This window comes from Tiliqua scincoides, chromosome 8 (genome assembly GCF_035046505.1).
Source record: "Tiliqua scincoides isolate rTilSci1 chromosome 8, rTilSci1.hap2, whole genome shotgun sequence".
NCBI lineage: Eukaryota > Metazoa > Chordata > Lepidosauria > Squamata > Scincidae > Tiliqua > Tiliqua scincoides.
The window spans coordinates 36,775,858-36,789,497 of NC_089828.1; the positions used below are offsets into that span (position 1 = coordinate 36,775,858).

General features: G+C 47.5%; 1 protein-coding gene across 1 annotated transcript; it reads left to right on the top strand.

Annotated features, from left to right (window-relative positions):
* The first annotated feature begins 6,624 nt into the window (after nucleotides 1–6,624).
* Nucleotides 6,625–7,944, top strand: C2CD4C (C2 calcium dependent domain containing 4C). The gene has a single exon (XM_066636389.1). It carries the CDS (start codon nucleotides 6,634–6,636, stop codon nucleotides 7,942–7,944), a length of 1,311 nt encoding a protein of 436 aa, XP_066492486.1. The 5' UTR covers nucleotides 6,625–6,633.
* Nucleotides 7,945–13,640: the final 5,696 nt, after the last annotated feature.

Genomic DNA, 13,640 nt, shown 5'->3' on the forward strand with positions numbered 1-13,640 from the left:
TTGTCCTTGTTACAGAAGTTAAATCATGCAAGTGTTTACTGCGATTGCAACAGAGTCCAGTCTCCCCGGGTCTAACCCTCATTGAGATGGAGAAGTGCCGATTCCTGCCCAGTGGTGCCTTGTTTAATGTTAATATGAGGTGGGGCGACTCAAATCTGCTGAAGCCTTTTCCTTAGGGGGGAGCAAAGGGGAGAACTAACCTTAGCAAGGAGCTGAGCACTGCATGTGTATCCTCACACAAGCGTGATCTATTCTTGTGACCCTAGTGAAATGCTTCTCAGTACGATGGGCAGGGTGTATGTATGTGGTGTGTAGGGAGGACTTGCATCCCTGAGGAGGGTGTAATGAGTCTCTGTGTCTTCTGCTCAGAGACACATTGATGCCTACTTGGGATCTTTTAGTAAACACTGTCCCCCAAGTCCTGTGTTGTCCTCTTCCGCATGCTTATTGACTGACTGACTTACTACATTTATGGCCCAATCCTGACTAACAGCAGCTCCAGCAGAATGTGTGTTCCGCTGGTGCAGGCTGCTGTAAAGCAGCTGTAAAGCACTTTGTGATCATGCAAGCAGCTGGCGCACTGGTGGGAAGGCCAGAACCTTCCCACATGCACTGGTGGACATTGGGAGATCCACCGGAGCAGGTAGGTCTGGTGCAGGGATGGAACGGGGCAGGGGGAGGGTGGAACAGGGAAGTGATGGGACGGTGGATGGGTAGATGCGGCCTAGGAAGAGAACAGGTCCAGTGATGATGATGCCTACCAAATTCAAATCCCTTTCTGGGCCTGATTTGCCTGTGCAGGTCAAAGCGAACTTGCGCCAGCAATATCACTGGTTCATGTCCAGTTTGACCCATTGCGGCTGCTGGGGCTTACCCCAGGGCAAAGAGACAAATGTCCCCTGAGGACACCTCCCCTGAGGAGACCCCCAGCAGCCAAAACTCCTCGACTGGATGCAGCGGAGGTCGTGCCAGTGCTGCTGCATCACTGCACTGGGGTTTATGTAGGATTGGGCTGTTATTTATCTGTTTTTCTGTCAATGCACTAGAGGTGCTTTATAATCTACAACCATTTGCTTAAGGGAGGAGCAGGGATAGCTCCACAGGGGGGGTCTGGTGGGGCACATGCTAAGAGCCATGTCTGTGTGAGGGTCCACAGCTCTTCCTGGCCCACCCCTCTGGCAGTGAGGTTTCACGACTGCTAATCTTCCCCACCACGGCTTTGCAAGCCGGTGCCCCTAAGATGCTTGTTGGCTGATGATGGAGATTCAGTGGCAGCAGATGGATCACCTTCTTCCCTCACTGCCATTTTATGGTGTCCAGATGCCCTGTCCCCTGATGCTCCATCAGAGGCTGGGGCATCTGTGCATGGTTGCATAGCATTGGGGGAAGAAAGAGGATGGTCTGGTGTTGCTACCTCTCTCTCCTACTGTCCAGTGATCCAGCAAGCCATTCACTGTAGGGGGCTTACTAGAAGGCAGTGGAGAGCCATGGAAGCAGTGGTCATAAGTCCTCTGTTGCACTGCTACCTGTAACTATGGCCACGTGTAACTATAGCAGCAGTGACAAAGGAGAACTGTTGTATCCACTGCCAGGTTTCCAGGTTCCATGGTGTGGGGGGGGGGGGAGGCTGGTACATGCACATGCTTTCCAGAGCATGGGGAAGCACATCAGTGGGGGACCCTTTTGCCCTAACACCCCCCCCCCAAAAGGAAAAAAAACAGATGGAGCTGACATGAGACTGTAGTTCAGTGGTAAAACTCAAGCATGACACTCAGAAGATCTTAGTTTCATTCCCTGGCATTTCCATTTGAACAGATTGCAGGTAGCTGCATTTGGAAGGGCCTCCCCTTGATTAACTTCTGCGAAACTGGAGTAGAAATATTGAGTGACAGAATCGTTGCATCCTGAACAACTGTGTCCTGTCCAGTGTGTCCTGGTCATTGGCATCCTTGGACATTTGTGCCCATTTTTTGTGTGCCCCAGACATTTGTGTCCCAATGTATGGAAAATTATAATATATGTATTTTTTATTTTTAAAACACAAAGGTAGGGTTAGGGCTAGGATAAGAGGCTTAGCATATATAACAAGGGGTTTGTTGCCCATTATAGTGGGATGCAAATGACCAGGATGAAAGGGGAAAAAAACCCTGGATGTGAACATCCAGGGATGCCAATGACCATGACACATTTGACCAAAACACAATTGTCCAGGACGAAAATACCCTAGTACTAAAATATTGGGATAAATTGACCAATAGACTGACTTGGTAGAAGCCAGGTTTGTCTTTCTCCACCACTCCTCCTCCTTCTCTCCTTCTCCTCCTCCTCCTCCTATTCTTGTAAAGTATTCCTGTCCTCTCCTTCACTCTTTCGCTCCATTCCCTTCTTCCTTTCCAAATGTAGGGAGTGGAGTGGGTAAGGAGCGACAGAGATGAGCAGGGACGGGCAAGATAGAAGCAGGCACAGGCAGTGAGTGCCCCTCACCAATTTGCCACCGGAGGTAACTATCTAAGGGCACAATCCTAACCCCTTATGTCAGTGCTTCCCAGCACTGGCATAGCGGTGCCAATGAGATGTGTGCTGCATCTTGCAGTTGGGTGTCACTCATGGAGGCCTCCTCAAAGTAAGGGAATGTTGGTTCCCTTACCTCAGAGCTGCATTGCCCTTATGTCAGTGCTGGAAAACACTATCATAAGAGGTTAGGATTGCACCCCAAGCCAGCCTCATTGATGACTCTGCCTTGAACTAACAAAATAAGTAGGTAGATGTTCAAAGAAGTAAGGAAGAGACAGACGGACAAGCAGCCACTGAATGGATGACCTTACTGTGTGACAACATAAAGCAAACTGCTCTACCAGATGCAACTGCCACGATCATGGCCTGGTCCTCTTGTGCACCCCCACATGACACTTTAATGTGGAACCTGAGGCATCCCGCTCCCTGCGCTGCCTGCTAGGTACACCACTGGAAGAGGCAAAGGCTGGCAAATAATTAGGTATAGGTAGATGCATTTGGCATGCATCTCACATGTTAGAAGAGTCTTGGGTCAGCCATGCTTGGGCTGCTCAGACAGACAGACAGATGCAAAGGAAAGAGGTCTTTGAGCGGGGCCTGGTTCTGGGGGAGGCTTATCCCTGGTAATTTTTAAACTTTTGGACATAAAGAAAAATGTACAGTATGTAATTCTCCAAATGCAGCTGGCAATCCAGGGTCTGTCGGCAAGCTGCAAAGTGAGTTGGAAAACAATCAGTGCCAAATGACCCTGTTAACTTGAAGCTGCTGAATCCAAGATGATAGTCCTTGGCCCTCTGTGAAGAAAAGCTTACTGTGTTCTGTTTGATATATGCTGCCTGCATTTTTGTGGCCGAGCTTGTTTTCCCATCTCTGTGGAGTCCTCATTGATTGCTACGTGTCTTAGGCTACAGTCCTATACTGTATGCACTGTCCTGGGAATAAACCCCGTTGAAAACAGTGAGACTTACTTTTGTGTTGGTGTACAGAGGATTGTGGTGCTAATATTTATCCAGCAGCACTTATGCAGCAGCACGGATGGTTGACAGTGCTTTCTAGTGTTTCATTAAAAAAAGAAAGAAGGTTCTCTTTCTCCTCCCCACCCCAGCCCCAGAATTTACAATCCATATTTTAGCAGCAGGGGAAGGTAATAGGGGGAGGGGAGGTGCCAAGGTAACTAGGCATGAATTGGAGCATGTGTTGTGACACAGGTACAGACTTTGTTTCAGTTCAGGTTGAGGATTAAAGGGCTGAGCCAAAAGCTGCATGGATTTTGAGAACAGAGTTGATGAAGATGATGAATATGTATGTACAGCCTTTCATCAGGAACGACAGAAGTTCCTAAAGCAGCTTGCCCAACAAAATAAATGAAGAAATGCTTTCCCATCTCTCTTCATATTGCTTGATGGGCTGTTTTTAAATTATTATCCATGTTGGTGGTCTCTTCCTGAAGAGTAGGGCTGGATATAAATGCTATAAATTAATAAAAGGGCTGGCAATCTAGAAAAGAGACACCAGTGAACAGCCCACTGGGATGGATGAATAGGGGCAGTTGCTCTCTTCTTGTTAAACAGAAGAGAACTCCCACTAAGACATCCATGTCTCTTAGAAGAGTTAGGGCCCAATCCTATCCAATTTTCCAGTGCCAGTGCAGTCGTGCCAATGGGGCATGCACTGCATCTTGTGATGGGGAAGTAATCCCAGAGGGCCCCTTAAGCTATGGGAACATTTGTTCCCTTACCTTGGGGTTGCATTGCAACTGCACTGGTGCTAGAATGTTTGATAGGATTGGGCCCTCAGTCAGGAATTTGAGAAAGACAGAGAACTGGTGCTAAACAGGGAGGAAGTTCTAAGAATGGGGGGCGAGAAGGGTGAAAGGGCTACATTAGTGAAGTGAGCCAGAGGTGCCATGTGGGGACATTTGGTGTGGGGACAGCAGGTGAGGCAGAGCCTTCCCACCAGAATCCACTGCCAAAAAATGCCACTGCCATCATGTGAGGTGTGCAAGCACTCACAGCCCACATGCTGAGCCCCCACATTGCACATTCCTGGCCAAGAGACACCAGGACAATGTTCTAGTCATAAGGACAATGAAAGAGTAAGGGTGGAAGTGTTTGAGAGACTGTTGGATACCTGAGGATGCTAGAGCTGAAGAAGCAAAGCGTGATGACTCTGGTGACAGGAAATTTGGAGTCTTGAACTCCTGCAAGGGTGGAAAGGCAGAGTAATTCTTCCAGTGAAAATAAGTAACGGCATAAAGTTGGGTGAGCCAATGAGAAGAGTTTAGAAGTCTAGTCAGTGTGTCTCATTACCAAATCCTGAACCAGAGCATCACTTGCAAAGAAGCCAGTGCTCCCAAGACCTATGTGGCAGACCTGGGGCTTCTATCACAACTTGTCAGTCGAAAAATGTCCTTGATTCCAGCAGAGTTTTGAGTCTTCCATGCTCAGGCAAGGTTCTATTCTTCACAAAAATGCTGACAAGATTATTGGATTTTTTTTGTGGGGGGGGGGGGGGGTAGACAATTCTAGGGCCTGTTGTGATGCAAAGGTTTGTGTCTGTGGGATGGCTCTAGGGATTATTCCCATGAAAACAGGAGAGTGGGAAAGTTCCATAGAGTTGCACTGCTCACCCATGAGTAATCATGCTGGCATGTTCAACGGCCTTGGTATTTTTAATAAAACCATCATGTTATACACCATTTGATGCAGCATTTAATGCAGAATGCAAGGAAATTGTGTCAAAATATCTCTATTCTATCAAAAGTTATAGTCAAATAACCAGAAAATAAAAACACAACTGCATTATGTAACAAAAACTGGATTTTTTAAACTCAAAACCAGCCAATGAGACTGATTTTTCCGAGAGCCAATTAGGTTTTAATACGATACAGCAGGGAACCAATAAAGTGTTAATATGGGGGGAGCCATGGAAGAGGCAGCAGAGCAAGTGGGCAGTGAGCTGCTGTGGGGAGGATGTGAATTCTCCCGCATTTTCACTTTTTTAAAAGCCTGGGCATGACGTCCAGGGCATCATTTTGAGCCTGACACCAGGCTACTCAATCATGAGCTACGCCACTGCATTCAGTACTTCTTTGCAGCTATAATTTTAGTGGGATGTCACTTTCCTTCTGGGGCAATTGCAGTCCTGTCAGGATGTGGAGATGAATGGGTGAGGCTGCTGGAGCTTGCTTTGAATGTTGATAAATAGTGGTAGAGAACTATAGGAATAGAACTATTAATAGTGCTAGAGTTGATTATAGGAACACAAAATCTATGGGGTCCAGGAAGTGGCATAGCTAGAGGTGGTGCAAAGCACTAAATTTTGCAGGGAGCCTTGCAAAGAGCCCACCCCCCCTCTGAGCCATTCTGGGCTGTGGGAGCAAAAAATGGCTCTGGAGGGAGGGAGGGGCCATCTGGACTCCAGGGTGAGGCTCCCTTAAAAATTTAGTGCTTTGCAACCTCTCTAGCTATGCCACTGGGCCCTGCAGAGACTTCTAGGCATAAGAGGCAGCTAGAGAGGTCTAAGAGCTACACAGTCTTTAAAGTCTGCACCCTGGATTTAAAGTCTTTAAATCTTTAAAGTCTGCACCCTGGATTTGTGCCTGGTATTTTTGTCTTTTGTGAATATGAGCTGATTTTGTTTTCTGGAAATCTGCTTGTTCTGTGCTTTAATTTACTGTCTCATTTTGTCTCTCTGTGCCCATCTTAAGCTCCCCAACAGCTGATCCAAAGTGGCTGCTGACTTGGCAAACAGATGGTTATTATTATTATTATTATTATTATTAATTATTTATTAATTATTAATTATTAATTAATTATTAATTATTATTATTATTAATAATAATAATAATAATAACAACAACAACAACAACAACAGTATTTATATACCGCTTTTCAAGAGAAAGTTCACAAAGCAGTTTACAGAGAAAATCAAACAAACAATACAATACAATAAAATAGCAATACATCAATTGCTAATTGCTTTGCAAGTTGAAAAGGCTTTCTGTACAGTCAGTGAGAAGGCTGCTTTAGACTTCCTTCTCAAATGACAGTTTTCTCCTGCATTGTTTTTTACATCAGGTATTTGGACTTGACTCCTCTCTTGATCTGGAGGAAGAGAATGTGGCTACTGGAGAAAATTCGTGGCTCGGTGGAAAATGGTTCCCGGGCCAACGATTCTGGGGATAAGCAATCCAAGGGTCCTTTGTACAGCAATGTCCTGACACCCGATAAGATCCCAGATTTCTTCATTCCACCCAAGCTTCCAACGGTGCCCCCTGAGGCAGAGGGGGCGGAAGGGAAGGTCAAGTCCAACCTAGGCACTTCAGCTTCAGAACAGAACCTATCAGCCCGCAAACCCCAGCGCAGCCCCCGCTTGCCAGTGAAAGCTGTATCTGAAAGCAAGAATCTCCTGAAAGCAGCTAGCCGTCACATCATCCAGATTGAGAGTGCCGATGAATGGATGTCGGAGGAGGACTTCAGTACAAATGCAGACCCACAGTCACAGACTGCCATGTCACTGCCCTATGTGCCCAAGGCCCAGACGTCTTATGGCTTCGCAACACTGATGGAGAGTCCTCACACACGGCGCAAAGAATCGCTCTTCCACAGCGAGCACACCAGCCTGTGCCCCTCCCAGTCTTCCTCTCCCAGTTCCCAGAGAAAGGCCACTTCGGGAGGCAGCAAGACCAACGGGGAGAGTGCCCACCTCAACCCCTCAGACATCAACATGTCTCTCATGAACCCTTACCGTTACTTCAGTGGTGGGGAGAGTGACACCTGCTCTTCTGCAGAATCATCCCCCTTTGGCTCACCATTGCTGTCTCGGTCAGTGTCCCTCCTCAAGATCTTTAGTCAGGAGAGTCAATCGAAAGTCATCAAGCTGAAACACTCTGTCGCCCGCAATAGCTCCCTGTCTACCGACGACAGTTCGGCTGACACCAGTCCCAGTTCACAGAGGCGCATGCGCTGTGCCACCCCTCCAGCAGGGGGTGCAGTGGGAGGGGTGCAACAGCAACCTGTGGGGCCTGCTGACCCCCAAGACCGCCTCCACAAAGAACATACCATCAGCTTGAGCAAAGGGGGTAGCATGCGCCTGGTGGCTGAATACGACCCTTCCAATGCCCGCCTGAGGGTGCGTGTCATCACAGCTGAAGACCTCTATGACAAACACTGTGATGTGCGGAGCATTAACTGCTGTGTCTCCCTCTGTTTGAACCCCGGCAAGCTCCAAAAACAACGGAGCACCATTATCAAGAACAGCCGCAACCCCATCTTCAATGAAGACTTCTTCTTTGATGCCTTGGGAGCTGGCAACATCAAGAAAATGTCCCTCAAAATCAAGGTGGTGAACAAGGGCAGCAGCCTCAAGAGAGATACGCTTATGGGGGAGAAGGAGCTTCGCCTGACTTCATTACTCCCCTTTTTATAAACTGATCTCAAACTTCCTTTGTCCATGTCTGTCTCCTTGATTGTTCCCTTTTCCGGTCCCTAAAAGGGAAGGGGTTGGAAGCTACTGTTAAGGTTTGGTGATAGGCAATCAGTGTTTCCCTCAAATGATTGTTGCATGTTTGTTGCATGGTGGGCAGACCAGGGCATCCCAGAACCTTAAGGTGTAACCACAGTGGCCGGTGCAGCCTTTCCCAGAGAGGTGAGACAATTTGTCTGGTCAGGACTGGTGTACTGCTAAAGATCAGCTTCACCTAGAGATAGATCATGGGAACAGGCCTTATCAAACTGGGAGAGGACTTGGAGTGCTAAGACTGGGGAGAAGAGATGAGATTCCTGAGAGTGGAAGTTTGGTACATGCATATTCTAGGGGTTTGCCATATGCCTCTCTCTCCCCCTCCTTCCCTCCTCCAAAATGCATGCAAACTGGCAGGCTGATTATCTGCTTTACAATGCATGCTGATTGGTTGTGCTGGATTAGGTCCCATCCAGCAAGTTGTTAAAAGACAGAAACATTTCAAATGGAAGAGGGTAATAGCCCAAATGCCTTATGGGAAGAGGGAAACTTACACCTGCATGAACCTCCTTGCCTTACAAGGTTATGACAATTGAAATTTAGATTTGGGAGCCTGGGATGGGTTTGTTGAGTGCCAGGGAGTGGGTGGCTGGAGAGCGCTGGTTGCCCTTGCAACACCAGCTGAGGTGTTTGTCATATAGAGTTCTAGGGGTGGGTAGGGTAGCTGCCCATATCGTCCTCCCCTTGCCTGGAACAGCTTTGACACAGGCAGAAATCCCACACATCTACCAGTTCCCAGCATGAAGATCCTGTGTCTGGAGCTGTGATATTTTGGCTACATGAACAATTATTTAAGGGGGAAATGCCCCATGAAACTGCCTTATATACTGCATTGGTTCACCTTTGATGACATTTATATCAAACTTTCTATCGCAAAGCTCAATGCACATAGGATTCCCAATTGGTTAGTCTTCCAGGCGCTAACCATACCTAGATCAGCTTGTCTTCAGTGAGGTGGCTGCATCATGTGTGCTCAAACCATTCCTTGGTACCCTAGGCCAGCACTACTGCTTCAGTCTGCAGTGGTCGTACTGTATCTCTTTAGCATCACTGGCAAGCATTTTACTCAGACCTGCTGAGATCCTTTCAAAGGAAGACAGTAGAACTTGAATCTGGAACCTTCTGCATGCAAAACATGTGCTCTCCCCCAAAGCTATTATTGACCTTTCCCATCTCTGCTGAAAAGACATATCTGGTACAACCCCCTCCTCCCCACTTTTTCTGGTTTGAAAGATGCTGTTTTGCTAAGGACCTCTATCTCCCCATTCCACTTCTGTTTTGCCTTTGTTGATGCTCTTGGAAACTCTTGTATCAGCTTCAAAGTGCACCAGAGTCTTTTCCCCCTCATCTCTCTTTTTTGCAAAGACAAAATGTGTGCTCCCAGCTTTCACGAAGAAACTGCTTTGAACTGATCTGTTTGTGGCTTGGTGAGAAAATGGATCAGTCGCATGATATCTTCTTTCTCGTTTAATGAAAAGGTGCCAAGGCTGAGACCTGCTAGGAAATCACCTTCAAACCTCCCCACCACCTGAAGGCCTTTGCTCTAATTTCCATGTGCATAGGTGTGGGAGGGAAAATATACTCTGTAAATGCTCAAAGGCACTTTGTTCCTAGGATGTTGACTATCCATACAGAGGTGCTGGTGATGGAAGCCTTTTCGGAGGCCGCACCCACTGCAGAAAATCATCTTATTACTTTCATTGGTGTAGAGCAGCGATTTCCAACCTTTCTCATCTCGCAGTACTCTGACAAAGTGCTAAAACGGACAAGGCGCCCCATCAGTTTTTTGACCATTGACAAGGCACACCATGCTGTTTGTGGGGGGCTCACATCTTCGATGGCCCTACCAATAAATGATCATCCCCCAATCTTCTGCAGCACACCTGTGAACCATTTGCGGTGCACTGGGTGAAAATTGCTGGTGCAGAGCCTCAACGGTGGATAAGCAGGGAAGGAAAGTGACTTTGCATATGCTCAGGGGAAGGCTTTTTCTGCATGATTTGAATTTTGCTGAGCTTCAGAGTCGAGAAAGGTTTTTCGGTCCATGTCCTAGGAAGTCTGGGGGTCCCAATGATCCCACACGCTCCACTCAGTGGCATTCCTTTGACTGGAAGGTGCACGGCTTGGGGTCTGGCAGCGACCCCTGACACTGCCTCGCTGGCCAGACGGTGTGATCCACTGACCCCTGCAGTGAAGTGCCCAGAGTCCCCTCTCTGCCCTGGGACCGAGCACCACCACCCTGCACGGCCAAGCTAGCCAGAACAACTGGAAATTGGAACGGACCCCTGGCATCTCGCTGCAAGTGCTTCTTCCAAAGGGAGAAGGGGACCCTGGACCGGTCTGGCGGCTCAGGGCCCTTTGCAGCAAGGCATCTTGTGGGGCTGCCTTGACCCCGGCAGGCTCATCCCAAAGAGTGTGCAGGGAGGGTGGCGGGGAGACAGAAGCCCTTTCGCCCCCTAGAGGATCGCCCAGGGGCAGCCACACCCCGGCATGTGGGCGAAGAATCCTCCCTCTTAGTCTTCTGAACAGGAAAAGTCAAGGGGTCTTAGAGAAGTCTCCAAGCCCCAGGGGTGTGGAAATGTTTCATCCTCTCTGACATCTGGGTCAGGGAAGGAGGGGGCAGAAATGCAATCCCATCCAATTTACCTGGAAGTAAATCCCATTGAATCAGGACTTACTTCCAAGTAGACCTACAGAGGCTTGGACGGTCATTGCTGTTGCATCAGATCATTTATCTGCATGACTTTTTGTTTGTTTGTTTTGTTTTGTTTTTGTTCTGCTGGGGGTGTTACAGGCCCCCAGCACATGACTTAGTACTGATTGTTTATAAAAATATATACATATATATTTTTGGTGTGAACCTTTGCTGACTGTGGTTTATTCTTGCGTAAAGCAAATGACAGCTGCAGAATTTGGGGTGTAAATCATTGCTATATGAAGCTCTCTCTCTCTCTCTCTCTCTCTCTCTCTCTCTCTCTCTCTCATTTCTGTATGTAAATGTGGGAATTCTCTCCCATCTTTTCTGTAAAAAAATGAGTTGCACACAGAACATGGAATTTAAAATCTTTTTAAATATCTGCATGCCATGGAAATGGAAGGTGTAGTATATTCATAACTATGGATGATTTTTTTTAAAGACCCATATGGGTTTCATAATGGAAGATCCCCCCCCCCCCCCCCCGCAATTCACAATGCCTCACCCCTCCCACTCTCACCCCAGATATTTCTGCAGAAACTATCCAATTTCCAAGGAAGGTGTGTTTGGAGTTTGGCCTTTGTGAAAAGTGAGCAGGGTAAAGAAATAACAGACATTGTTATAACAAACAAATGGCTTTTGCAACTGTACATATTGGAAGCAGCTGCAGGACCATCAGTCCTATACTTGTATCATGTCATCCAAAAGCAGTTTAGGAGATTGGAAAAATGGGTTTTGGTTTTTAAGAATTAGGTTTAGCAGTAGGGGAGAGGCCTGCCTGTGCTGTTAGGCAGCGGCTGTGACATCATGAGATGTTCACTGCACTGAGTGCAAGTGTCAGCAAAAGAAATATTGGCAAAGAGGCCCTGCACAGGAAGTCAGAGGGTGGCCTCCCATAGCGCATGGGGGCAGAAAGGGATGGAACTGGGTGATTTCAGAATTTTGCTCTGTGCCTTACAATGCAATGGAAAAGTTCTTCACGGGTTACAAGCCAGGATGGGTATGTGCAACCTTCTGATTTTAGAAATGGGTTAATCGGTTATGTCAGAATGCCAGATGCAAGAGAGGGCACCAGGATGCAGGTCTCTTGTTGTCTTGTGTGCTCCCTGGGGCATTTGGTGGGCCGCTGTGAGATACAGAAAGCTGGACTAGATGGGCCTATGGCCTGATCTAGCAGGGCTGTTCTTAGAGTCTTATGTTCAATCCTGTATATCTAACCAGAAAAAAGCCCAATTGAGTTCAGTCAAAATTTCTCTCAGGTTTATAGCATTGCAGCCTTTGTCCATTCTCCTGAATTCTGATTTAAATATCAGATTTCTAAAACTAATTCCAAACTGGAGCACATGAAGTTTGCTGCGGCTTATGGATAATTTGCATTTCCCTTGTCTCTATGCTACCAGCATGCTTGTGCTCACTGATAAAACACAGCAAAAAAGCAACTCTGATGTGATTGTGCTTATGATGGCATCAACATTCCTTTCATACTGTGTTTTACTAATGTACACTTGCACTCCTAAGCCCTAGTAAAGTGCTGCACAAAAATTCTTAATACATCCATATGTACAATTGTACCAAGATTTCTTTTTTAAATGCATGTCTCTAAGGAAAAAAGACATTTATTTGTTTGTTTGTTTATTAGCAGAATTTATATCCCGCCTTTCCACTCCAGAAAGGAGCACTCAAGGCGGCTAACAAATAAAATATGAAAACCATGAAAAAAATACATAAGTATAAAAATCAAACATTTAAAAACAATAAATGCAAGCAAAACAATTGGTTCCCCCCCCCCCAAAAAAAAGGAAGAAGAAGAAGAAAAGGCCATGCCCCCTTGTGTCAGTATTAAAAGGTTTGTGTAAATAAAAAGGTCTTAAGCCCCCGCCAAAAGGACTCTAGAGAGGGAGCTGTTCTCAGCTCTAGGGGAAGGGGGTTCCACAAATGGGGAGCCACCACCGAGAAGTTCCTCATTCTTGCCGCCATCCCCTTCACCTCCACTGGTGACGGCCCATTCAGAAGGGCCCCCTCTGATGACCTGAGAGTACGGGTCAGATTGTATGGAAGAAGGTGGTCCCTTAAATACCCTGGACCTGAGCCGTGTAGGGCTTTAAATGTCCAAACTAGCACTTTGAATTAAGCCCCGAAACGAACTGGCAGCCAGTGTAGCCGCTGAAGCAGTGGCCCGACTGAGTCGAACTGGCGAACCCCAGCAACCACACTGGCGGCCGCGTTCTGCACTAATTGCAGTTTCCGGACCGACTTCAGAGGCAGCCCAACGTAAAACGCATTGCAGTAGTGTAATCTGGATGTCACTAGGGCATGGGTCACTGTGACCAGGTCTGAGCGACTCAGGTATGGTCGCAACTGGAGAATCAGCTGAAGCTGAGCAAAGGCTCCTCTGGCCACAGCCGCTACCTGGGAATTCAGAAGCAGCTGCGGATCTAGGATCACCCCCAAACTGCGAACCTGCTCCTTCAGAGGGAGTGCAACCCCTTTTAGATCAGGATAATAGTCCAATACCTGAGTCTTGGACTTCTGGACCAGGAGAACCTCTGTCTTATCAGGATTCGATTTCAGCTTGTTTGCCCACATCCAGCTCCTAACAGCCTCCAGACAGAGGTCCAGAACTTTGACTGCCTCCTTGGAATCAGGAGGAAAGGAGAGAAAGAGCTGGGTGTCATCAGCATATTGACGGCACCCTACCCTGAACCACCGAATGACCTCTCCCAGCGGCTTCATGTGGATGTTGGACAGCATGGGGGACAGAATGGAGCCTTGCAGCACCTGAGAGGCCAGGATGCTGGACAAGCATCCCCCAGCACCACCTTCTGGGATCTGTCGGCCAGGATGGAGCGGAACCACTGCAGGACAGTGCCTCCAAGCCCCAACTCAGCCAACCGACCCAGAAGGACAC

Excerpts from the sequence above, each read along its gene's own strand:
- C2CD4C (XM_066636389.1), top strand. The coding sequence starts at position 6,634 with ATGTGGCTACTGGAGAAAATTCGTGGCTCGGTGGAAAATGGTTCCCGG.